Genomic DNA, 24,134 nt, shown 5'->3' with positions numbered 1-24,134 from the left:
ACTCCTGAGGAACCCCAATGTACAACTTCCTCCAGTCCGCAGTTCAACCATTCTCCACTACTCTGTTTTCCATCATTCAGCCAACTTTGTATCCATGTTGCCACTGTCCCTTTTATTCCATGGGCTTCAACTTTTCTGAGAAGCCTATGTTGCATGTTGCCAAATGCCATTTGTAAGTCCATGTATACCACGTCAACCGTAATACTCTCATCATCTCTGTTACTTCATCAAAAAACTTAAACAGTTATAAACACGATTTGCCCTTTAATAAGTCTGTGCTGGCTTTCCTCAATTAATCCAATTTGACCAGTGCTGCCTGAGACTGTGGTGGAGGCAGGTTCAATCATGTATTCAAAAGGAAATTAGACTGTTATTTGAAAAAGAACAATGTGCAAGGTTATGGGGAAAAGCAGGAGAATGGCACAAAGTGAAATGCTCATTCGGAGAGCCAGTGCAGACACAAGGGGCCAAACAGCCTCCTTCTGCGTTGTAACAATTCTGTGAATTCTGTGATGACTGTTCATTTTGCCTCAGATTATTATTTCTAAAAGTTTTCCTACCACTGAGGTTAAACTGACTGGCCTGTAGTGGTGGGGTTATCCTTACACCCTTTTTTAAACAAGGATGTAATATTTGTAATTTTCCAGCCTTTTGGCATCACCCCTGTATCTAAGGAGGGTCGGAAGCTTATTGTCAGTGCCTCTGCAATTTCTACCCTTACCTCCCTTAGTATCGTCAGGTGCATTTGATCTGATCCTGGTGAATTACCAACTTTAAATACAGCCAACCTTTTTAACACCTCTTTATTAACTTATAGGCCCTCCAGTGTCTCAACTACCTCCTTCTTCACTACGATTTGACAGCATCTCCTTCCTTGATAAAGACAGACATAATTTAGTACATTAGCCATGCCCTCTGCTTCCATGCATAAATCTACTTTTTGGTCCTTAATCGACCCTAATCCCCGCTTTCTGATTTACATGTCTATGGAACACATTTGGATTCCCTTTTGTGTTGGCTGCAAGTCTCTTCTCATACTATCTGTGCTGCTCTTACTCATTGCTTCATTTCCCATCTGAACTTTCTACATTCATCCTAGGTCTCACTTATATTATCAACATGTTATTTGTCAAATACACCCTTTTTCTGCTTCTTATTCTCTACCGCTTTGATCATTCTGGGAACTTTGACCTGGTTTGTCCTACCTTTCCACCTCCTGGGAATGTATTTCGAATGTACCCAAACTATTTCCTCTTCAAAGGCAGCCCACATTCAATTACAGTTTTGTCTGCCAATCTTTGATACCAATTTACTGAGGGCAAGGTCTGTTCTCACATCATTGCAATTGGCCCTCTTCCAATTAATTATTTTTACACTGGGTTGCTCTTTTCCCTTTTCTATAGCTAAACTAAACTTTGAGATACAACGATCACTGTCTCCTAAATTTTCTCCTTCTGATACTTGATCCACCTGACCCATCTCATTCCCTACAACCAAATCCACAATGCCTTCTTCATCCTCGAAATGGAAACATACTGATGGAGAAAATTCTCCTGAATACAGTCTAGAAATTCTTCCCTCTCTCTGCCCTTTACACCATGACTATCCCAGTCTATAGTAGGAGACTTAAAGTCCCCGGTTATAACTACTCTATATCTTTTGCACCTCTCTGTAATTTCCTTGCAGATTTGTTCCTCTATATTTTGCCCACTAGTTGGAAGCACATAAAATACGCCCAGCTGTGAAATGCTACCCTATTGTTTCTTAGCTCTAACCAAACAGATACTGACTTTGACCCCTCTAGGATATCCTCTCTCTCCAGCACTGTAATATTATCCTTCACCAATATTGCCACCCCTCCTCCTTTCTTTCTTTTCCCGTCTTTCCTTAACACCACGTATTGAGGAAGGTTTAATACCCAGTCCTAACCTTTTTTTTGAGCAAGGTCTCCACTTTTGCTACATCATAATCCCATGTGCTTATCTGAGCCTGCAGCTCACTCTGTGTTCCCATACATGCACTGTAAACCTAATTTAGATTTTACTGCATTGTCTCTTAATTTGACCCTATCTAATACCTTACTATTTCTTACTCAAGTTGCAATGTGACTCTCCCATTTCTTCGTGCATTTTGTTTATCCTCTTTAATGTTACCACAGGTTCCAACCCCGTGCTTAGTTAATTTAAATCCTCCCCAATATCACTAGCAAACCACCTCGCATGGACATTGGTTCCAGTTCTGTTCAGGTGCATCCCATCCAGCCTGTACAATGCTCCAGGAATTTAAGGTCCTCCTTCCTGCACCATCTCTTCAGTCATATGTTCATCTGCCCTATCCTCCTGATTCTATACTAACCTGTAAGTATGTAAAACTTGAGTATTCAGAGCAACAGTGCTTTACCTTTCAACACAGATATAGCTTTTAATAGATTAATATTTCTCCAGAATGAAACTACATTTGCATTTATCAATTTTACAAAGTTTGAGCCAGCAGCAATAAATGAAAATTGCCAGGATGTTAAGAAAGGTTTGGGTCTAGACTTGCAAGATAGATAAATAATTTGCCCATACAATTCTGTACAAAATTGACAAAATATGCTAGAATAGGAATTTAGCTACTAGTATTTCAGTGAAATACACACCCCCTTGTCTTGCATTCAATCTACCAAACAACTCAACTCTCTTTAAAAATATTGAAATTTGAAGTTTCAATTGTCAGTCAGCAATAATCACCCTTCCAGGCTGTACAATCTCTTGTTGGCCATTCAGGCTATACTGAATCTGCATCAGTTTCTGGAAGTTATCCTAGAGGCAGTGGGGGAAAAAAAACAGCTTTAAGATAACAGCTAGTTTCTAATGAAACCAAACAAACATGGCAATGCATCAAAACAGTAGGTAGTTAAACTTCTTTACTTACCCCTTGTTTCATTATGTCATTTGCATGGTTTGCTACTTCTATGACAATGGCAAGAGCAGCTGACAACAGAAAGATAAACAGCATTATTATCTTAGTAGATAAAAACAAAAAAACTGCGGATGCTGGAAATCCAAAACAAAAACAGAATTAGCTGGAAAAACTCAGCAGGTCTGGCAGCATCAGCAGAGAAGAAAAGAGTTGACGTTTCAAGTCCTCATGACCCTTCGACAGAAGGGTCATGAGGACTCGAAACGTCAACTCTTTTCTTCTCCGCTGATGCTGCCAGACCTGCTGAGTTTTTCCAGGTAATTCTGTTTTTGTTTTTTATTATCTTAGTATGTGAAAGACAAACATGCCAGTCTTTTACAGATAGTAAAGACAATTTAGTACCTTGAGTATCTTTGTAATCAGCACAATCTCTGGACAGGTTCTTCACATAATCTGTAATACAAAGATTTTTTAAAAGTTCAACTCAGAGTAAACTTTTAACTATATGTAAGAGTGTAAATTTGCTCCCCTGATGGTGAATGAATTTATTCAGTAGATGGATGAATCTCACAGATCATTACAGATCTGATCTGTACTGAGTAGGTAAATGTTGTCCAAATGTTGTAAATGTTGTTGATGCCTGGCGCACTGACCTCTACCTCGCGGAGGCTGAGAGTCAACTCGCAGACACTTCCGCCTACCTCTCCCTGGACCATGACCCCACCACTGAACATCAAGCCATTGTTTCCAGGACTGTCACTGACCTCATCTCCTCTGGGGATCTTCCTCCCACAGCTTCCAACCTGACAGTCGCCCAACCTCGGACGGCCCGCTTCTACCTCCTACCCAAAATCCACAAACAGAACTGTCCCGGTAGACCGATCGTGTCAGCTTGCTCCTGCCCCAGGGAACTCATTTCTCGTTATCTTGACTCCCTTCTCTCTCCCCTTGTCCAGTCCCTTCCCACCTACATCCGTGATTCCTCTGACACCTTACGTCACATCAACAATTTCCAGTTCCCTGGTCCTAACCGCTTCCTCTTCACTATGGACGTCCAATCCCTCTACACCTCCATCCCCCACCAGGATGGTCTGAGGGCTCTTAGCTTCTTCCTCGAACAGAGGCCCGAACAATCCCCATCCACCACTACTCTCCTCCATCTGGCTGAACTTGTTCTCACACTGAACAATTTCTCCTTCAACTCCTCTCACTTCCTCCAAATAAAAGGTGTGGCTATGGGTACCCGCATGGGCCCCAGCTATACCTGTCTCTTTATGAGGTATGTGGAACATTCCTTGTTCCAGTCCTACTTCGGCCCCCTTCCACAACTCTTTCTCCGGTACATCGATGATTACTTCGGTGCTGCTTCATGCTCTCGTCGGGACTTGGAAAAATTTATTAATTTTACTTCCAATCTCCACCCCTCCATCATTTTCACGTGGTCCATCTCTGACACTTCACTTCCCTTCCTTGACCTCTCTGTCTCAATCTCTGGTGATAGACTGTCCACCAATATCCATTACAAGCCTACCGACTCCAACATCTACCTCGACTACAGCTCCTCACACCCGCTTCTTGTAAGGACTCCATCCCATTCTCACAGTTCCTTCACCTCTGTCGCATCTGTTCTGATGATGCTACCTTCAAAAACAGTTCCTCTGACATGTCCTCCTTCTTCCTTAAGCAAGGTTTTCCACCCACGGTCGTTGACAGGGCCCTCAACCATGTCCGGCCCATCTCCCGCGCATCTGCCCTCACGCCTTCTCCTCCCTCCCAAAAACATGATAGGGTCCCCTTTGTCCTCACTTATCACCCCACCAGCCTCCGCATTCAAAGGATCATCCTCCGCCATTTCCGCCAACTCCAGCATGATGCCACCACCAAACACATCTTCCATTCACCCCCCCTGTCGGCATTCTGTAGGGATCGTTCCCTCCGGGACACCCTGGTCCACTCCTCCATCACCCCCTACTCCTCAACCCCCACCTATGGCACCTCCCCATGCCCATGCAAAAGATGTAACACCTGCCCCTTCACTTCCTCTCTCCTCACTGTCCAAGGGCCCAAACACTCCTTTCAAGTGAAGCAGCCTTTCACTTGCATTTCCCCCAACTTAGTCTACTGCATTTGTTGCTCCCAATGCGGTCTCCTCTACATTGGAGAGACCAAACGTAAACTGGGCGACCGCTTTGCAGAACACCTGCGGTCTGTCCGCAAGAATGACCCAAACGTCCCTGTCACTTGCCATTTTAACACTCCACCCTGCTCTCTTGCCCACATGTCTGTCCTTGGCTTGCTGCATTGTTCCAGTGAAGCCCAACGCAAACTGGAGGAACAGCACCTCATCTTCCGACTAGGCACTTTACAGTCTTCCGGACTGAATATTGAATTCAACAACTTTAGATCTTGAACTCCCTCCTCCATCCCCACCCCCTTTCTCTTTCTTCCCCCTTCCTTTTGTTTTTTTCCAATAATTTATATAGATTTTTCTTTTCCCACCCATTTCCATTATCTTTAAATATTTTATGCTCCCCCCACCCCCACTAGGGCTATACCTTGAGTGCCCTACCATCCATTCTTAATTAGCACATTCGTTTAGATAATATCACCAACTTCAACACCTCTGTGTTCTTTTGTTCTTTTGTCTGTGACATCTTTTGATGATCTGCTCCTATCACTGCTTGCTTGTCCCTACAACCACACCACCCCCCTCCACTTCTCTCCCGCCAACCGACTCCCCCCCCCCCCAAACCAGCTTATATTTCACCCCTCTCCTTGGATTCACATAGTTCTGTTGAAGGATCATGAGGACTCGAAACGTCAACTCTTTTCTTCTCCATCGATGCTGCCAGACCTGCTGAGTTTTTCCAGGTAATTCTGTTTTGTTTTGGATTTCCAGCATCCGCAGTTTTTTGTTTTTATTTTTATAAATGTTGTCCAAAGACCTCTTTCGGAGTGTCTCTCGCGTGGATATTGGATAAAAAATGGGTTCAAGTTCAATTGTGGTTTACTAGCCTGTTTGTACTCACTGTTAAGGATCAGTTCTCAAGGCAATGAGGAATGGGGAATAATGCTGGCCTTGAGAGTGACATTTAGATACTGAGAATGAATTAAAAAATTCTCCAATGTTAATATCTAGAATCCTTGGTGCTGTACACCAGCAAGAAACAAATGCCTTCAGGATGAGAAGTGAAAAGGGGGAAAGGATGCCAGGCCAGGAGTAATATATTTCGTTGTCACAAAAGGTTACTATACGAGTCTCAACTTTAAAAAAGACTTACAAGGGATCTAAATAACATTTCTTTCAGCAAAATCAATATGACTTGAATATAATTCCCACTTCGCTATGTTGCAATATAACAACAGCTTATAATCTATACATGTTTGCTACCTCAGCAGCTTGTTTCCTTCATACACGTATTCTATGATAAACAATTAAATAAATTCATACTATGAATAATACAGGTCCAGAACACACATGTTGTGCTAAATAGAAATAGAAAGCACAGAATTCTAGAAATAGTCCTTACTGTGATAATGAAAGTTAACATTAAATGAATCAGTGCTGGTGGATGTTTAAGTTACCCATGGTCATTGCCCAAAGATGGTCCTTTTAATCTTTCAGAAAGAGGAAGGCAAGACACACAGACTGTCACCATTTGTGGAAGACAAGGTTATTTTCTAAATTCATGCCTTTGAGTTTCCTTCAACTGGTTCAGCAGGTTTCGTCTAGAACTTACTAAGTTTAAGTCAGTCGCTTGGTTGTACAGAACTTGAATATTGTCGAAAAGAGAGACATGTTGCTGAAACTTTGCATTTTGCACTCATCAGGACAAATTCAAAAATGCAAAATTTCAAACAATCACAACAATTTATATTACAGTAAGAGAAAGGGTGCTGATTTGTTGACAAGTCAACTCTGATTGGCCAATGTGCTGCCGTGGCAAAAGCAACGGGGAGGTATAGGCTCCCCATGCTTCTGAATAATTCAAAAAAGACGCAATGTTTGAATGTAGTCCTTTGGTTTGCAGAGAACAGGTCCCTGCTTTTGTGTCACTTCTAGCAAGCATAAATGAGCCATGTTACGAGCTCGACTGATTATCTTAAATTGGCTGTTGTAGTGTGGCCAATAGCGCACTCAGGGTTGCTCAGCAAATTATGCCCAATCGTGCAATTACATCTAACAGTAGGCGTTTGGTTTTGGGTTTAAGTGCAGGCTGGCTGAGTCAAGTAATTAAGTATTCCATAATAAGCGTATGCTAGATCTGCTAGGAACGCTTTCAAGGGCTCAGCGTCTTCATTGGACACAGGTTTATGGCAGGATAGCAGAGAATAAAGTTCAAATTCAGTAAATATCTCTTCCCATTTGATATGGGACAGAGGAATACGAAACCTGAAGCCTTGTGCTCTCTTCAGTCTCAAAGAGTACATGATCGGACAAATTCACAACATGTTTGGGAGCGTCGTTAATCGCACTGCTGAAACATTCCGCTTAAACGAGTTTATCCAGTTAGTGCAGCAAGACAGACTTCAGCAACATGCATCTCTTCGTAATATTAAGTTTAAATCTACTCACTCAGCTATGTAGTAATGGTAGCTCCCTACAGAAACTGGAACAACTGTAGTCATAAATTAAATTGCGTTCAGTGTTTACAAGCCTGTCATTCTTAAGGGTTATTTATTTTAAAATTTTGGGTTCAGATTACACTAACAGAGGAACATAATCTAAGCAATGTCCTTCAGGGAAAGAACCCTGCTGTTTTTACCCAATTTGGCTTTTATGAAACGCTAGGCCCACAGCAATGTGGTTGACTCTTAGCTGTCCTCTAAAGTGGACTAGCAATGCACTCAGTTGAATCAAACTGTTACAAAGAATCATAGAAGTTAAAGAAGTAGCCCCACCCCCAACACCACCACCACCTCAGGGGAACCAATGATGTGCAATAAAAGCTAGCCTTGCCATTGATATCTCCATCCAGGGAATAAAGAAAAAAATCCTACATGCTAGTGATCTATTCTTAATGGTAGACTTATAAATTGATTTCACTGTTTAAAAAGTTGCATATAAATGTCATAGAGTCTTATAGAGAGAGAGAGTCATAGAGAGTTATTCTTGCTGATTGAACTACAGTTTTAGTGGCCATGAAATGCTTAACTACTCCAAGTATCAAATATTTTCCTATGAGTGCCTCTGTACACAGTCCTTGTAATTCACCAAATGGAGGTAGCCCAGACTCCACCAGACCACCAAATGGAGGCAAGACTCTTCTCCAATGAAAAATGGGTGAAGTAGGTGAAAAATTTACAGTGCCAGCCACCATAGATTGCTCTCGTGCATTCCTTATTCCTAGATCTACAGCGCTCAGAGAAATCTGGAAACAGACTGCCCAGCTACTTGCTTAACCGAAGACCATGAACTACAAATATTAGACCCAAGAGATGAAAAGGTAAATACGGAAGACATTGGGAACACTGAAGCTATTGCCTTTGGCCTACCCTCATTATTATAAACTCCATTCCCTTGCTTCTTCAATTCTGGTCTCTTGTGTACCTCCCTGGTTTTAACTGCTCTAATACTGGCAGCTGTACTTTCAGTTGCTTAGGCCTTAAACTCTGGAATTCGCTCCCTAAACCTCACCACCTCTTTTTTCTCCTTACAATCCAGCTCTGAAGATTTCATCCCTCTCCTTGACAACTCTGAGGCTGAACCAGAGCTTGGAGTTGTACTTGACCCCAAGATGAGTTTCTGGCCACATATCCACTCCACCACAAAGACTGCTACTTCCACCTCCATAACTTCACCCCTGCCTCAGCTTATCAGCTGCTGAAATACTCATCTACACCTCATTATCTTTGGACTTGACTATTTCCACACACTCTGGCTGGCCTCTCAAACGTGCACCCTCCACTAACCTATGCTCATCCAAAAATGAGCTGCCCATACCTTAACTCACATTAAGCCATACTCATTCAGCATCCCTGTGCTTTGCTTTGATTTTAAATTTTCACAAGTTTTCAAATCCCTCCATGTTCGCATCCATCCTTATCACTATAACCTCCTCCAGCTCCACAACACTCAAAAGATATCTGCACATCCCCAATCTTAATCACTCTATCATTGGAAGCTGCACTTCAATTGCTGAGATTCTAAGCTCTGGAATTCCCTCACCAGGCCTTTCACCTGTGTTACCTCCTTTAAAATCTGTTTCTCATCTGCCCTCATGTGGCTCAGTGTCAAATTTTGTTTGAAAACTCACCTGTGAAGCATTCTGGGGCCATTGATTACATTAAAGGCACTTAATAAATACAAATTGTTGTCCCAAATTTTAAAAGGAATTTGTTAAAAGCCAGAAAGATGTTTTAACTGAATACAAATAAATGCTATCTGCAGACTAAGTATTGTAGTGTTACAATATTTAAGATTTTTCCCTCCCTAATTCGCCTCTTACCACACCAGGCGCTGGTTCCTCCTGTACTTGGGCTGCCTCGGCCCTGACACCACTCCCTTATCTCACAATAGTGAGGAGACCCATAGAAAAATGTGATGTAACAAGCTTTTAAGGAAATTAAGCTTTTGGAGATAATCACAAGATGGCAGTGCATTACTTGAAGCCAACCATTCCTGTAATTTAATATCTAATCCAAGCGTAGCATTCCAACATACCAACCTTCCCTTATATGGCAATCCTGATCGATGCAGAGTCTTGTTCCAAGCTTAAATTAGCTAAACCTTCATTGTTCAGCATGTTGATTTCGATCAATCCTTAACCAATTACAGAGATAAAAACAAAAAAACTGCGGATGCTGGAAATCCAAAACAAAAACAAAAACAGAATTACCTGGAAAAACTCAGCAGGTCTGGCAGCATCAGCGGAGAAGAAAAGAGTTGACGTTTCGAGCCCTCATGAAGTTCTGTCGAAGGGTCATGAGGACTCGAAACGTCAACTCTTTTCTTCTTAACCAATTACGATCACTTGCACATTAACTTCAGCAAAGAAAATTTCATTCAGCTGTGGCTGAATCAACAGAAGAATTGAGCCATGAGATTACAACATGAACTTTTACCTGTGTGTGTGGCAGGGCAAAGTACAGGAGAGGAACACCTTACTAGATTACACTAATTAGGCGTAACTAGCATTAAAAAATAGGCTAATTCCAAGATGTATTTTCCAAAACCTTAAATATATTTGTGCTTTCATGACAAGACTTTGGGTGCAATTACCCTACACTTTTAAGCTCGCCGAAAGCACCATCAACTTTGCATCAATGTCAAGACTGTTGTTCAAATCTAGGCCTTGGGCCCAAGTGGACTGAAAGAAAAGGAGAACTGAGAGGGAAGGGTTGTCACTTTTTCAATTTGGTAAATGTAAATCACACAGGTACAAGTAAATTTACCATCAAATTAGATTTAGGAAGTGCCTGAGGATCCTGGATCGCATACATGTTTTAGACGTGCATGGAATTAATTTCAATGTTTAGATAATGCCTAAGCTACCATTTACATTTTATCTGCTGGATAGGAACTGTGCGACTATTTGTAACCACACAGGCAGTGTGATCTATCCTGGGCAGGAAAATTAGAGTCCCAGTCTGGCAATACTAAACAGGACACTGCATGCCTAAACCCATACTGCAGCTACTAATTCAAGATGCAGCACTGGAAGATATAAACCAGCTCGAGAGTAGTTTCATCAAACCATTGACAAAGCATTTTGATGTAGCATGTGCAAGTGGAAACTAGGCACTACCCTCCCCTCCAGCTGACAGAAAATTAGATAAGCATCAATCATCCCAAGCTGAAAGCAACACAGAATAATTTTACCTGGAATGAAGACTCCCAAACTCTTTGTAATCAAGAAGTAAATAAAATAATAACATGCTTGCTGCTCATGTCATTACTTAGTTCTAGACTTCTGGAAAGCTACATTAGCTCCCTAAACCTACTTCACAATAATTCCCCCAACACACACTGGTAAATGTAAAGTTTTGGTATTGATTTTGAAATATTCATTTGAACACTACTAAAAATCAGCCAATGTTCATTTCCTATCAACTCTAAAGTCAGCACTAGTGAACGGTATAATACGATTTAAAGATAATCTATATCACAGCAATATAGATGTACTGCCATTTTCTAAATTTCTATTCTTTGAACTTATGAGCTTAATAACCCATGCAGTTGAATTCAGTTTTAATGACACCACGTATACCCAAATAGATGGTGTAGCCAAGAGACCCTCTCTAGGTCCAGCGTCGCTAACATCTTTGTTGGTTTCTACAAGAAACGCATTTTTGTTGGAATCAGTCCTAATCTCCTACGCCATGCATATTTCTAATCCTAGGTGACACGTTTGCAAACTTTTAATCTGCAATTGCATGCAAGGATTTCCTCACACCTTAATATGCTCATCCCACGTTCAAATTTACTTTTAAGATGCAGCACTCTAACTTGCTCCCTTTCCTCTAATTGCTCGTTCAGAAATCCCCATTACTGTCTACCGCAAGACTGCCCTCACCAGTCAATGAACACGTTGGGAGGCATATAACTCCATGTGTAGATAATTGGTCTCATCAACAATCGTGTAAATAGAGCACTAGCGATTTGCTCACCTTGCAAGTTTGACACAGAAATAAAGCGAATCAAAAATATCAGCGGGACAACGGTTATCCTGATCACATCATTGTTCACTGTGTATTGCGCAAACTCGCAAATGGGTCAAAGGCCTCTACTTTCAGGCCTGAAAAGTGCCCAGCTGATCTCAAATTACCATGGTAATGCAAAATACCTCAAAAATTTGAACAACAGGTTAAGCAATCTATTTAACACTGCTATTTTGTAGTGGCTACGTGGGTGGTATTTTCCACTAACAGGATGCAGCCGTCAGTCCAAAAAAGACTTCTGCCAACCACACAATTGAGCAACGTCATGCAAGAATTTAATACCAGTGCAATGCCAGTATGTAGGCCATTAGTCCCACCGGCTAGTTGATCGAACCAAACAGCATGTTCCTTCGGTTGTGCGTAATAGGCGGAGTACAGACCATACTCAAGCAGCTGGTACGTGCAAAATCCAAAACAAAAAGTCTCCCTGTCGCTTGCCATTTTAACACTCCACCCTGCTCTCTTGCCCACATGTCTGTCCTTGGCTTGCTGCATTGTTCCAGTGAAGCCCAATGCAAACTGGAGGAACAACACCTCATTTTCCGACTAGGCACTTTACAGCCTTCCGGACTGAATATTGAATTCAACAACTTTAGGTTGTGAGCTCCCTCCCCCATCCCCACCCCCTTTCTGTTTCCCCCTTCCTTTATTTTCCAATAATTTATATAGATTTTTCTTTTCCCACCCATTTCCATTATTTTTAAATATTTTAAAATCTTTTATGCTCTCCCCACCCCCACTAGAGCTATACCTTGAGTGCCCTACCATCCATTCTTAATTAGCACATTCGTTTAGATAATATCACCAACTTTAACACCTATGTGTTCTTTTGTTCTATTGTTGTTGACATCTTTTGATGATCTGCTTCTATCACTGCTTGTTTGTCCCTACAACCACACCCCCCCTACACTTCTCTCTCTCTCTCTCTCTCCGCCCCCCCCACACACCTTAAACCAGCTTATATTTCAACTCTTTCTTGGACTCGAACTCAAGTTCTGTCGAAGGGTCATGAGGAATCGAAACGTCAACTCTTTTCTTCTCCGCCGATGCTGCCAGACCTGCTGAGTTTTTCCAAGTAATTGTTTTTGTTTTGGATTTCCAGCATCCGCAGTTTTTTTGTTTTTATCTCTGTGTTTAATTGAGGGCCACTGCTCTTCAAGAAATGCCTACCTCCTTGAAGAAGTTCTGTTCTTTTCTGCGACAAGATTTCCGTACCTCTCTTTTGCCTTGCTCACCTTCATTGCTTTCCATTTCCCTCCTGGTGTTTGACAAGGTGTTTACTAAAACCCGCTTTCACAGCCATATCTCCTTTCTCAGTGACTGCCTCCGTCTCCGACTTATCCCACATGGATTTCAACTGAAATTCCACCCCTCATGTTTTGAGCCCACCCAGGATTACAGGTATCTCCGGGACATAAAACGTTTCTCGGACTGCTGTTCCCATCACATTCTGAAATCCACACTCAGTGCCATGCGCCGCCATATGAACACACTCGACCTCTCCCTCCAGCAGCACCGCTGTACCCCTTTTCAAAGCTGTGCGTGCCCCCAGTTTCATTTTATTCTTCGGCTCATCCAACGCCTCAACAAGAAACTTTTTCTCTTTCTCTCAAGTGCTAAGGAACGCAAGCTCCAACAACTCATCGACACCAACACCCATCTAGGACCCTCTACCCCTGCCCGTCCCTCCGTCCCCACACCATCTTCCAATCCCAACCCCAGCCGTGTATTCACTATACCCCCTGACCTTCCCCTCTCCAATGCTGAACATTCAGTGCTCAGCAAAGGACTTAGTTTCATACCCTTACGCCCTCACCTCAATGAATTTCGGGCTCGGCATGATGCTGAACTCTTCTTCCGCCGTCTTCGTCTCCGGGCTCACTTCTTTGGGCAGGAGTCCTCTCCCAGTTCAAGGGATCCTTTTACCCATCTCCAATATTCTCCCTCCACCTGGACCCCTCCCTCTGGATTCTTACCTTCTCTTTATCTTTTCATTGAGAACCGTCGACGCGACATTAGTCGTCTCAATTTCTCTGCTCCTCTCACCCATTCTAACCTGTCTCTCTCTGAACTTACTGCACTCCATTCTCTCAGGTCCAACCCTGACATTGTCATCAAACCCGCTGACAAGGGTGGTGCTGTTGTTGTCTGGCGCACTGACCTCTAGCTCGCGGAGGCTGAGCGTCAACTCGCAGACACTTCCTCCTACCTCTCCCTGGACCATGACCCCACCACTGAACATCAAGCCATTGTTTCCAGGACTGTCACTGACCTCATCTCCTCTGGGGATCTTCCTCCCACAGCTTCCAACCTGATAGTCGCCCAACCTCAGACGGCCCGCTTCTACCTCCTACCCAAAATCCACAAACAGAACTGTCCCGGTAGACCGATCGTCTCAGCTTGCTCCTGCCCCACAGAACTCATTTCTCGTTATCTTGACTCCCTTCTCTCTCCCCTTGTCCAGTCCCTTCCCACCTACATCCGTGATTCCTCTGACACCTTACGTCACATCAACAATTTCCAGTTCCCTGGCCCCAACCACTTCCTCTTCACCATGGACGTCCAATCCCTCTACACCTCCATCCCCCACCAGGATGGTCTGAGGGCTCTTAGCTTCTTCCTCGAACAGAGGCCCGAACAATCCCCATCCACCACTACTCTCCTCTGTCTGGCTGAACTTGTTCTCACGCTGAACAATTTCTCCTTCAACTCCTCTCACTTCCTCCAAATAAAAGGTGTGGCTATGGGTACCCGCATGGGCCCCAGCTATGCCTGTCTCTTTATGGGGTATGTGGAACATTCCTTGTTCCAGTCCTACTCCGGCCCCCTTCCACAACTCTTTCTCCGGTACATCGATGATTACTTCGGTGCTGCTTCATGCTCTCGACGGGACTTGGAAAAATGTATTAATTTTGCTTCCAATCTCCACCCCTCCATCATTTTCACGTGGTCCATCTCTGATACTTCTCTTCTCTTCCTTGACCTCTCTGTCTCAATCTCTGGTGATAGACTGTCCACCAATATCCATTACAAACCCACCGACTCCCACAGCTACCTCGACTACAGCTCCTCACACCCCGCTTCCTGTAAGGACTCCATCCCATTCTCTCAGTTCCTTCGCCTCCATCGCATCTGTTCCGATGATGCTACCTTCAAAAACAGTTCCTCTGACATGTCCTCCTTCTTCCTTAACCGAGGTTTTCCACCCACGGTCGTCGACAGGGCCCTCAACCGTGTCCGGCCCATCTCCCACGAATCCGCCCTCACGCCTTCTCCTCCCTCCCAAAAACATGATAGGGTCCCCCTTGGCCTCACTTATCACCCCACCAGCCTCCGCATTCAAAGGATCATCCTCCGCCATTTCCGCCAACTCCAGCATGATGCCACCACCAAACACATCTTCCCTTCACCCCCCCTATCGGCATTCCGGAGGGATCGCTCCCTCCGGGACACCCTGATCCACTCCTCCATCACCCCCTACTCCTCAACCCCCTCCTATGGCACCTCCCCATGCCCACACAAAAGATGCAACACCTGCCCCTTCACTTCCTCTCTCCTCACCGTCCAAGGGCCCAAACACGCCTTTCAAGTGAAGTAGCATTTCACTTGCATTTCCCCCAACTTAGTCTACTGCATTCGTTGCTCCCAATGTGGTCTCCTCTACATTGGAGAGACCAAACGTAAACTGGGCGACCGCTTTGCAGAACACCTGCGGTCTGTCCGCAAGAATGACCCAAACCTCCCTGTCGCTTGCCATTTTAACACTCCACCCTGCTCTCTTGCCCACATGTCTGTCCTTGGCTTGCTGCATTGTTCCAGTGAAGCCCAACGCAAACTGGAGGAACAACACCTCATCTTCCGACTAGGCACTTTACAACCTTCCGGACTGAATATTGAATTCAACAACTTTAGGTCGTGAGCTCCCTCCCCCATCCCCACCCCCTTTCTGTTTCCCCCTTCCTTTTTTTTTCCAATAAATTATATAGATTTTTCTTTTCCCACCTATTTCCATTATTTTTAAATATTTTAAAATCTTTTATGCTCTCCCCACCCCCACTAGAGCTATACCTTGAGTGCCCTACCATCCATTCTTAATTAGTACATTCGTTTAGATAATATCACCAACTTTAACACCCATGTGTTCTTTTGTTCTATTGTTGTTGACATCTTTTAATGATCTGCTTCTATCACTGCTTGTTTGTCCCTACAACCACCACCCCCCTCCACTTCTCTCTCTCTCTCTCCGTTCCCCCCCCCACCCCCACCACCCACACCTTAAACCAGCTTATATTTCAACTCTTTCTTGGACTCGAACTCAAGTTCTGTTGAAGGGTCATGAGGACTCGAAACGCCAACTCTTTTCTTCTCCGCCGATGCTGCCAGACCTGCTGAGTTTTTCCAGGTAATTCTGTTTTTGTTTTGGATTTCCAGCATCCGCAGTTTTTTTGTTTTTAACAAAAAGTCTACTGTTGGATGTGATTCCACTGAAAAATCCTGAGTGCACTAATAGTTACACTAACAACTAATTTAAAATAATCAGTTAGCCTCGGTAACATGGCTCATTTATGCTTGCTAGAAGCAACATACATTCATATGCAAGAACCCACTCTCTGCAAACAAAAGGAATATATTCAAGCCTTGCATCTTTTTTGAATTACCCAGGAGCCTGGTGAGCCTACAGTTCCCCGTTGCTTTCTCCATGGCAATGCCTCAGTCAATCAGAGCTGACTTGCCAACCAATCAGCACCCTTTTCTCCTGAAGTATAAATTATTGTGATCATTTAAATTTGGCATTCTTGCATTTGTCCTGATGAATGCAAGATGAAAAGCTTCAGTAAAATGCCTCTTTTCAGCAATCTTCTGATAGCTATGTATCATTCCTTAGCTGCATGGTCAAACAGAAGGTCTGATGTAGCACGTCTTACTCTTTCTGCAGATTAAATTAAAGCCAGGGAACAGAGAAGGAACGCTGAGTTTTGAACATCACTTTGCTACTTTTTGTGTCAGTCTTGCATGCTTCACTTCATTTTCAAATTTTATTGTACTACGTCTAATTTTTGCAATTCATACTATGCTGTACTTAACATGCTGAATTTAGCAGTTATTCAAACACTTAACTTTTAAGTAAGCACTTTCTCATTTATTTTAATTTATAGATCACAATGCAGATCTGCAGGGTAATAGAAAGGTAGAAAGATCACTGTCTGGCAATGCACTGACATCATAAACCATAATTGAAATTTAAGCTATTTAAGATGCTCTGAATCTTTAGATGTTTATATCAGGTGTTTACATTAAATTTACAAGATGCAACACGCCTTAGCAGAAAACTGGCCACCAGTTCCATTCTGCTTCTACGATTCACCCTGCTTCATTTATTTTTAACCATTCAGGACAGTAATCTTGGTCACTGGCCTCTTCCAGCCTTCTGACCACAACATTTTACAAACACAAGAAACTGTCTTACACTATTTTCAATTAAATACGTATAGTCAACCACAACATCATGCACCTCACATTCAATATCTAATGCCATACATTTCAGTATCTGTCAATTATCTGCCTTTTCACTCTTTTCCTGGTTTTACCAATTTAAATGAGGATCAAATCAAACCTAAACCGCGCTGGGGTCAGTGCCCTGGCGAATTGTATAACTAGGGCTGTAGAGGAGGTTTGAAAATAAGTTGTGTGTGGGGGGTGTTCATGCGGGGTGATATTTGGAAAGCTAAAGAGAAAGGACAAGGGTGTAGTACAGGGTAGCAATATTGGTCATGATAACCAGAGTGTGACAGGGAGAGAGCATACAAAAATAACAGTGCAGCAGCAAATAAGGTCTGAGCTGGGAAAATGGGAAAAAGACAGAATTAAAGGCTCCTTATCTGAATGCAGGCAGCATTCGTAAGTTGGATGAATTGACACCACAAATAGAATTATGTATGATATGATAGCCATAACAGAGACATGATTGCAAAGTGACCATGGCTGGGCCCAAAATGTTCAAGGGTATTTGACATTTCGGAAGGACAGGAAGAAAGAAAAGGAGTTGGGCAGCTCTGTTAACAACAAGGTCAGTACAGTGGTGAGAAGTGAGAAATGATCCTGGTTTGGAAGATCAAGATATAGAATTAGTTTGGGTGAAGATAAGAAGCAGCAAAGGAAAGAAGTCACTGGTTTATGAGCCCCCTAGCAGTAGCCACAGTATAGGGCAGGGTTTAAATTAAGAAATAATGGGGGCTTTTAAGAAAGGTACTGCAATGATTGTGGGAGAATTTCAACTTCATATAGATTGAATGAATCAAATTGCAAAGGCAGCCTGGAGGATGAGTTCATTGTGTGTATATCTGGGACAGTTTCTCAGAACAATATGCTCTGGAACCTAGCAGGTCTAAAATAGCCTGTGTAATAAGATAGGATTAATTAATGTCCTCACAGTAAAGGATCCTCTGGCAGGAGTGAAATTTGATGAAATTTCACATTCAGTTTCAGGGTGAGAAATTTAGGTCTGAAATTAGCATCTTATACTTCAACAAAAGCAATTACAAACATATGAACACCCCCAGAGTTGGCTAAAATTGAATGGGAAAACAGTTTACATGGTAAGATAGCAAGAAATATCAAGAAACTGAAAGCACTGGATACTGCGCAAAGGCTATGGGCGCTGATAAAATTTTGGAAATAATACTAAAGGCTTGTACTCCAGAACTAGCTGCACCCGCAGCCAAGCTGTTCAGGTACAGCTACAGTATTGGCATCTACCCAACAACGTGGAAAATTGCCCAGATATGTCCTGCCCACAAAAGGCAGGAAAAATCCAACCCAGCCACTTACCATGCCATCAGTCTCTTCTCCATCTTCAGCAAAGTAATGGAGGCTGTCGTCCACAGTATTATCAAGCATCATTTGTACAGCAATATTCTGCTCACTGAGGCTCAGTTTGGATTCTGTCAGAGCCACTCAGCTCATGACTTCATTACAGCTTTGGTCCAAACATGGACAGAAGAGTTGAACACCAGAGGTGAGGTGAGAGTGACTGCCCTTGACATCAAGGCAGCATTTGACCGAGTGTGGAATCAAGGAACTCTAGCAAAACTGGACTCAATGGGAATCAGAAGGAAAATGCTATACCAGTTGGAGTCACAAAGGAAGATGTTATGGTTTTTCTTCTTCCTTAACCGAGGTTTCCCACTCGTGTGGTTGACAGGGTCCTCGACTGTGTCCGACCCATCTGCCATGCCTCTGCCCTCACATCTTTCTCTCCCTCCCAGAGCCATGATAGGGTCCCCCCTTTCCTCACTTTTCAACCCACCAGCCTCCGCATTCAAAGGAACATCCTCCACCATTTGCGCCAACTCCAGCATGATGCCACCACCAAACACCCCTTCACCACACCTCGTCGGCATTCCGTAGGGACTGTTTCCTCTGGGATACTCTGTTCCACTCCTCCATCATCCCCAATATCTCATCCCCCTCCCACTGCACCATCCCATGCAATCGCAGAAGGTGCAACACCTGCCCCTTTACCTCCTCACTGTCCAAGGGCCCAAACACTCCTTTCAGGTGAAGCAGTACTTCACTTGCATTTCCTTCAATTTGGTCCACTGCATTCGCTGCTCCCAATGCAGTCTCCTCTACATCTGAGACATCAAATACAGACTGGGTGACCGCTTTGCAGAACACCTTTGCTCTGTCCGCAGGCATGACCCAGACCTTGCCATTTCAATACACCATCCTGCTCTCATGCCCACACGTTCATCCTTGGCCTGCTGCAATGTTCCAGTGAAGCCCAACACAAACTGGAGGAACAGCGCCTCATCTTCCGATTAAGCACTTTACAGCCTTCCAGCCTTAACAACAAGTTCAACAACTTCAGAACATGAATTCTCTCCTCCACCCTCACCCACTTTTTTATCCCTTTTTTCCAATATTCATTTTTTTAATCCACTTATTTTTATTTATTTTCATTTTATTTATTGTTTTATCCCTACCTTATATCCTGTTTTCGATCTTTTTTCCCACGACCATCCCCTCCCCAACCCGTTCCATGTTGTTCTTTCACCTTGTTCTGCTATTATCACATTCTGCTTTCTTACCTTTATGCCACTATCAGCACCGCTTTTAGCACTACCCACTACCATTAACACTCCCTTTGTCCTTTAGTCATTAGAGATTGACATCATTGTCAATCTCTCCTTTGTCCCCACCTATTGCTGGCCTTCTATCCAGCTTCACCTGCTCCAACTCCCTTAAACAATATAAATTTCATCACATTTTGACTTCTCTTTAGCTCTGAAGAAGAGTCATAAAGACTCGAAACATTAACTCTGTTTCTCTCTCCATAGATGCTGTTGGACCTGCTGAGCTTTTCCAGCATTTTCTGCTTTTGTTTCAGATTTCCAGCATCTGCAGTATTTTGCTTTTATCAAGATGTTATGGTTGTTGGAGGCCAGTCATTTCAGTCTCAGGACATCACTGCAGGAGCTCCTCAGGGTAATATCCCAGGCCCAACCATCTTCAGCTGCTTCATCAATGACCTTCCCTCTATCATAAGGTCAGGGTGTTCAGTACCATTCCCAACTCCTCAGATACTGAAGCAGTCCATCTGCATATGCAAGACATGGGCAACATTCATACTTCGGCTGATATGGCAAGTAGCATCATGCCACACAAGTGTCAGGCAATGACCATCACCAACAAGAGAGAATCTAACCAATTTCCCTTGCCATTCGATGGCTGGGTCCTCAACTATCAACATTCTGGGGGTCACCGTTGACCAGAACTGAGCTGGACAAGCCACATGGTTCCAAGGGCAAGTCAGAGGGTAGGGAATTCTGTGGCAAGTAAAATATCTCAAGAATCCCCAAAGCCTGTCCATTATCTACAAGGCACAAGTCAGGAGTGTGATGGAATACTCTCCACTTGCCTGGATGAGTGCAGCTCCACCAACGCACAAGAAACTCGACACCATCCAGGAAAAGCAGCCTATTTGATCAGAACCCCATCCACCAGCCTAAACATTCATTCCCTCCACCACTAGTGCCACAGTGGCAGCAGTATGTACTATATACAAGATGCACTGCAGCAACTCACCAAGTCTTCTTCGATAGCAGGACAGAGTGTTTGGAAAGGGCTAGGAATCTAACTTCAAGCACATCAGATAAAGGGATGGCAATGAGAAAGGGGATGGGAAATACAGGACTGAAGGTATTGTATCTGAATGCACACAGTATACGAAATAAGGTAAATGAGCTTGTGGCGCAGATTGAAATTGGCAAGTATGATGTGGTGGGCATAACGAAGACATGGCTGCAAGGAGATCAGGACTGGGGGCTAAATATCCAAGGATATACATTCTATCGAAAAGATAGGCAGGTTGGCAGAGGGGTTGGGGTTGCTTTGTTAGTAAGAAATGAAATTAAATCGATAGCAAGAAATGATGTAGGGTCAGATGATGTAGAAGCTGTGTGGGTAGAGTTGAGGAACCACAAAGGTAAAAAAAACCATAATGGGAGTTATGTACAGGCCTCCGAACAGAAGTCAGGATGTGGGGCACAAGATACACCAGGAGATAGAAAAGGTATATAAGAAAGGCAAGGTAACAGTGATCATGGGGGATTTCAATATGCAGGTTGACTGGGAAAATCAGGTTGGTAGTGGATCCCAAGAAAAGGAATTTGTGGAATGTCTATGAGATGGCTTTTTGGAGCAGCTTGTGGTGGAGCTCACTAGGGAATAGGCAATTCTAGATTTAGTGATGTGTAATGAGGCAGATTTGACAAGGGAGCTTAAGGTGAAGGAACCCTTAGGAGGAAGTGACCATAATATGATAGAATTTACCCTGCAATTTGAGAGGAAAAAGCTGGAATCAGATGTAACAGTACTACAGTTGAATAAAGGCAATTACAGAGGCATGAGGGAGGAGCTGGCCAGAATTGACTGAGAGATGAGCCTAGCAGGAAAGACAGTGGAACAGCAATGGCAGGAGTTTCTGGGAGTAATTTGGGAGACACAGCAAAAATTCATTCCTAGGAAGAAGAAGCATACTAAAGGGAGTACGAGGCAACCATGGCTAATAAGAGAAGTCAGGGACAGCATAAAAGCTAAAGAGAAAGCATACAATTCGGCGAAAAGCAGTGGGAAACCAGGGGATTGGGAAGCCTACAAAGACCAACAGAGGACAACTAAAAATGAAATAAGAAGGGAGAAGATTAAATATGAGGGTAAACTAGCCAGTAATATAAAAGAAGATTGCAAGAGTTTTTTCAGATACATAAAGAGAAAGAGAGAGGAAAAAGTGGACATTAGGCCGCTGGAAAATGACGCTGGAGAAGTAATAGTGGGGAACAAAGAAATGGCAGAGGAACTGAATAGGTACTTTGCTCTAGTCTTCACAGTGGAAGACACGAGTGACATCCCCAAAGTCCAAGAGAGTCAGGGGGCAGAGGTGAGTATGGTGGCCATTATCAAGGAGAAGGTGCTAGGAAAACTGAAAGGTCTGAAGGTGGATAAATCACCTGGACCAGATGGATTACACCCCAGAGTTCTGAAGGAGATAGCTGAAGAGATAGTGGAGGCATTAGTGGTGATCTTTCAGGAATCACTGGAGTCAGGGAGGGTCCCAGAGGACTGGAAAATCACTAATGTAACCCCTCTGTTTAAGAAGGGAGTGAGACAAAAGACAGGAAATTACAGGCCGATTAGCTTGACGTCGGTCGTTGGTAAGATTTTGGAGTCCATTATTAAGGATGAGAATTCAGAATACTTGGAAGTGCATGGTACAATCGGGCAAAGTCAGCATGGTTTCGTCAAGGGGAGGTCATGCCTGACAAATCTGTTAGAATTCTTTGAGGAGGTAACGAGTAGGTTAGACAAAGGAGACCCAATGGATGTTATCTACTTGGACTTCCAGAAGGTCTTTGACAAGGTGCCGCACAGGAGGCTGCTCAGTAAGATAAGAGCCCATGGTGTTAGAGGCAAGGTACTAGCATGGATAGAAGATTGGCTGTTTGGCAGGAGGCAGAGAGTGGGGATAAGGGGTTCCTTCTCAGGATGGCAGCCGGTGACTAGTGGAGTTCCGCAGGGGTCAGTGCTGGGACCACAACTTTTCACTTTATACATTAATGATCTATATGAAGGAACTGAGGGCATCCTGGCTAAGTTTGCAGATGATACAAAGATAGGTGGAGGGACAGGTAGTATTGAGGAGGCGGGGAGGTTGCAGAAGGATTTGGACAGGTTAGGAAAATGGGCAAAGAAGTGGCAGATGGAATACAATGTGGGGAAGTGTAAGGTCATGCACTTTGGTAGGAAAAATAGAGGCATGGATTATTTTCCAAATGGGGAGAGAATTCAGAAATCTGGAGTGCAAAGGGACTTGGGAGTCTTAGTCCAGGATTCTCTTAAGGTTAACTTGCAAGTTGAGTCGGTAGTTAGGAAGGCAAATGCAATGTTGGCATTTATTTCGAGAGGACTAGAATATAAAAGCAGGGATGTGATGCTGAGGCTTTATTAGGCTCTGGTCAGACCACGTTTAGAATATTGAGAGCAATTTTGGGCCCCGTATCTCAGGAAGGATGTGCTGGCCCTGGTGAGGGTCCAGAAGTGGTTCACAAGAATGATCCCAGGAATGAAAGGCTTAACATATGAGGAACGTTTGAGGACTCTGGGTCTATACTCGATGGAGTTTAGAAGGATGAGGGGGGATCTGATTGAAACTTACAGAATACTGAAAGGCCTGGATGGAGTGGACATGGGGAAGATGTTTCCATTAGTAGGAGAGAGTAGGACCCAAGGGCACATCCTCAGAGTAAAGGGGAGACCTTTCAGAACAGAGATGAGGAGAAACTTCTTTAGCCAGACAGTGGTGAATCTATGAAATTCCTTGCCTCAGAAGGCTGTGGAAGCCAGGTCATTGAGTGTATCTAAGACCGAGATAGATAGGTTCTTGATTGGTAAGGGGATCAAAGGTTATGGGGAGAAGGTGGGAGAATGGGGTTGAGAAACTCATCAGTCATGATTGAATGGCCGAGCAGACTCGATGGGCCGATTAGTCTAATTTCTGCTCCTATGTCTTATGGTCACCTTCCAAACCCGTGACCTCTACTACCTAGAAGGTCAAAAGCTGCAGATGCATGAAAACACTCCCTCCTGCAAGTTCCCCTCCAAGCCACACACCAGTTAGACTTGGAACTGTAAGCTGTCCCTTCAATGTCATTGGATCAAAATTCGAAAACTCCCTTCCTAACAGCACTGTGGGTGTACCTGCACCAATGGACTGCAGCGGTTCAAAAAGGCAACTCACCACCACCTTCGCAAGGGAAATTAGAGATGGGCAACAATTGATGACCTTGCCAGCCACACCCACATTTCATGAAAGGTCTTATATTCACTGGAGTTCAGAAGAATGAGAACAATTCTGAGGGAACTTGACAGGGTAGATGCTGAGAGGAAGTTTCCCTTCATGGGGGAATCTAGAACTAGGTGGCACAGTTTAAAACTAAGGTTTTTTCCACTTAAGGTGGAGATTAGGAGGAATTTCTTCTCTCAGAGGATCATTAGTATTTGGAATTTTC

At 43.6% G+C, this 24,134-nt stretch overlaps 1 protein-coding gene across 2 annotated transcripts in view; it reads right to left on the bottom strand.

Moving 5' to 3' along the window:
- fgd6 (FYVE, RhoGEF and PH domain containing 6) overlaps positions 1–24,134 on the bottom strand; it is a 156,325-nt gene that overhangs the window by 68,648 nt on the left and 63,543 nt on the right. For both annotated transcript variants that reach the window (XM_041202697.1, XM_041202698.1), the window contains exons 9-11: positions 3,307–3,357; positions 2,917–2,975; positions 2,733–2,804 (exon numbers count right to left, since the gene is read on the bottom strand). In XM_041202697.1, the coding sequence (XP_041058631.1) occupies positions 2,733–2,804; positions 2,917–2,975; positions 3,307–3,357 (182 nt within the window). The remainder of the gene's footprint in view (positions 1–2,732; positions 2,805–2,916; positions 2,976–3,306; positions 3,358–24,134) is intronic.

This window comes from Carcharodon carcharias, chromosome 13, assembly GCF_017639515.1.
Source record: "Carcharodon carcharias isolate sCarCar2 chromosome 13, sCarCar2.pri, whole genome shotgun sequence".
Taxonomy (NCBI): Eukaryota; Metazoa; Chordata; class Chondrichthyes; order Lamniformes; family Lamnidae; genus Carcharodon; species Carcharodon carcharias.
Note: the sequence above shows the minus strand (reverse complement) of the source record. Positions and strands in the feature narration are given on the sequence as shown.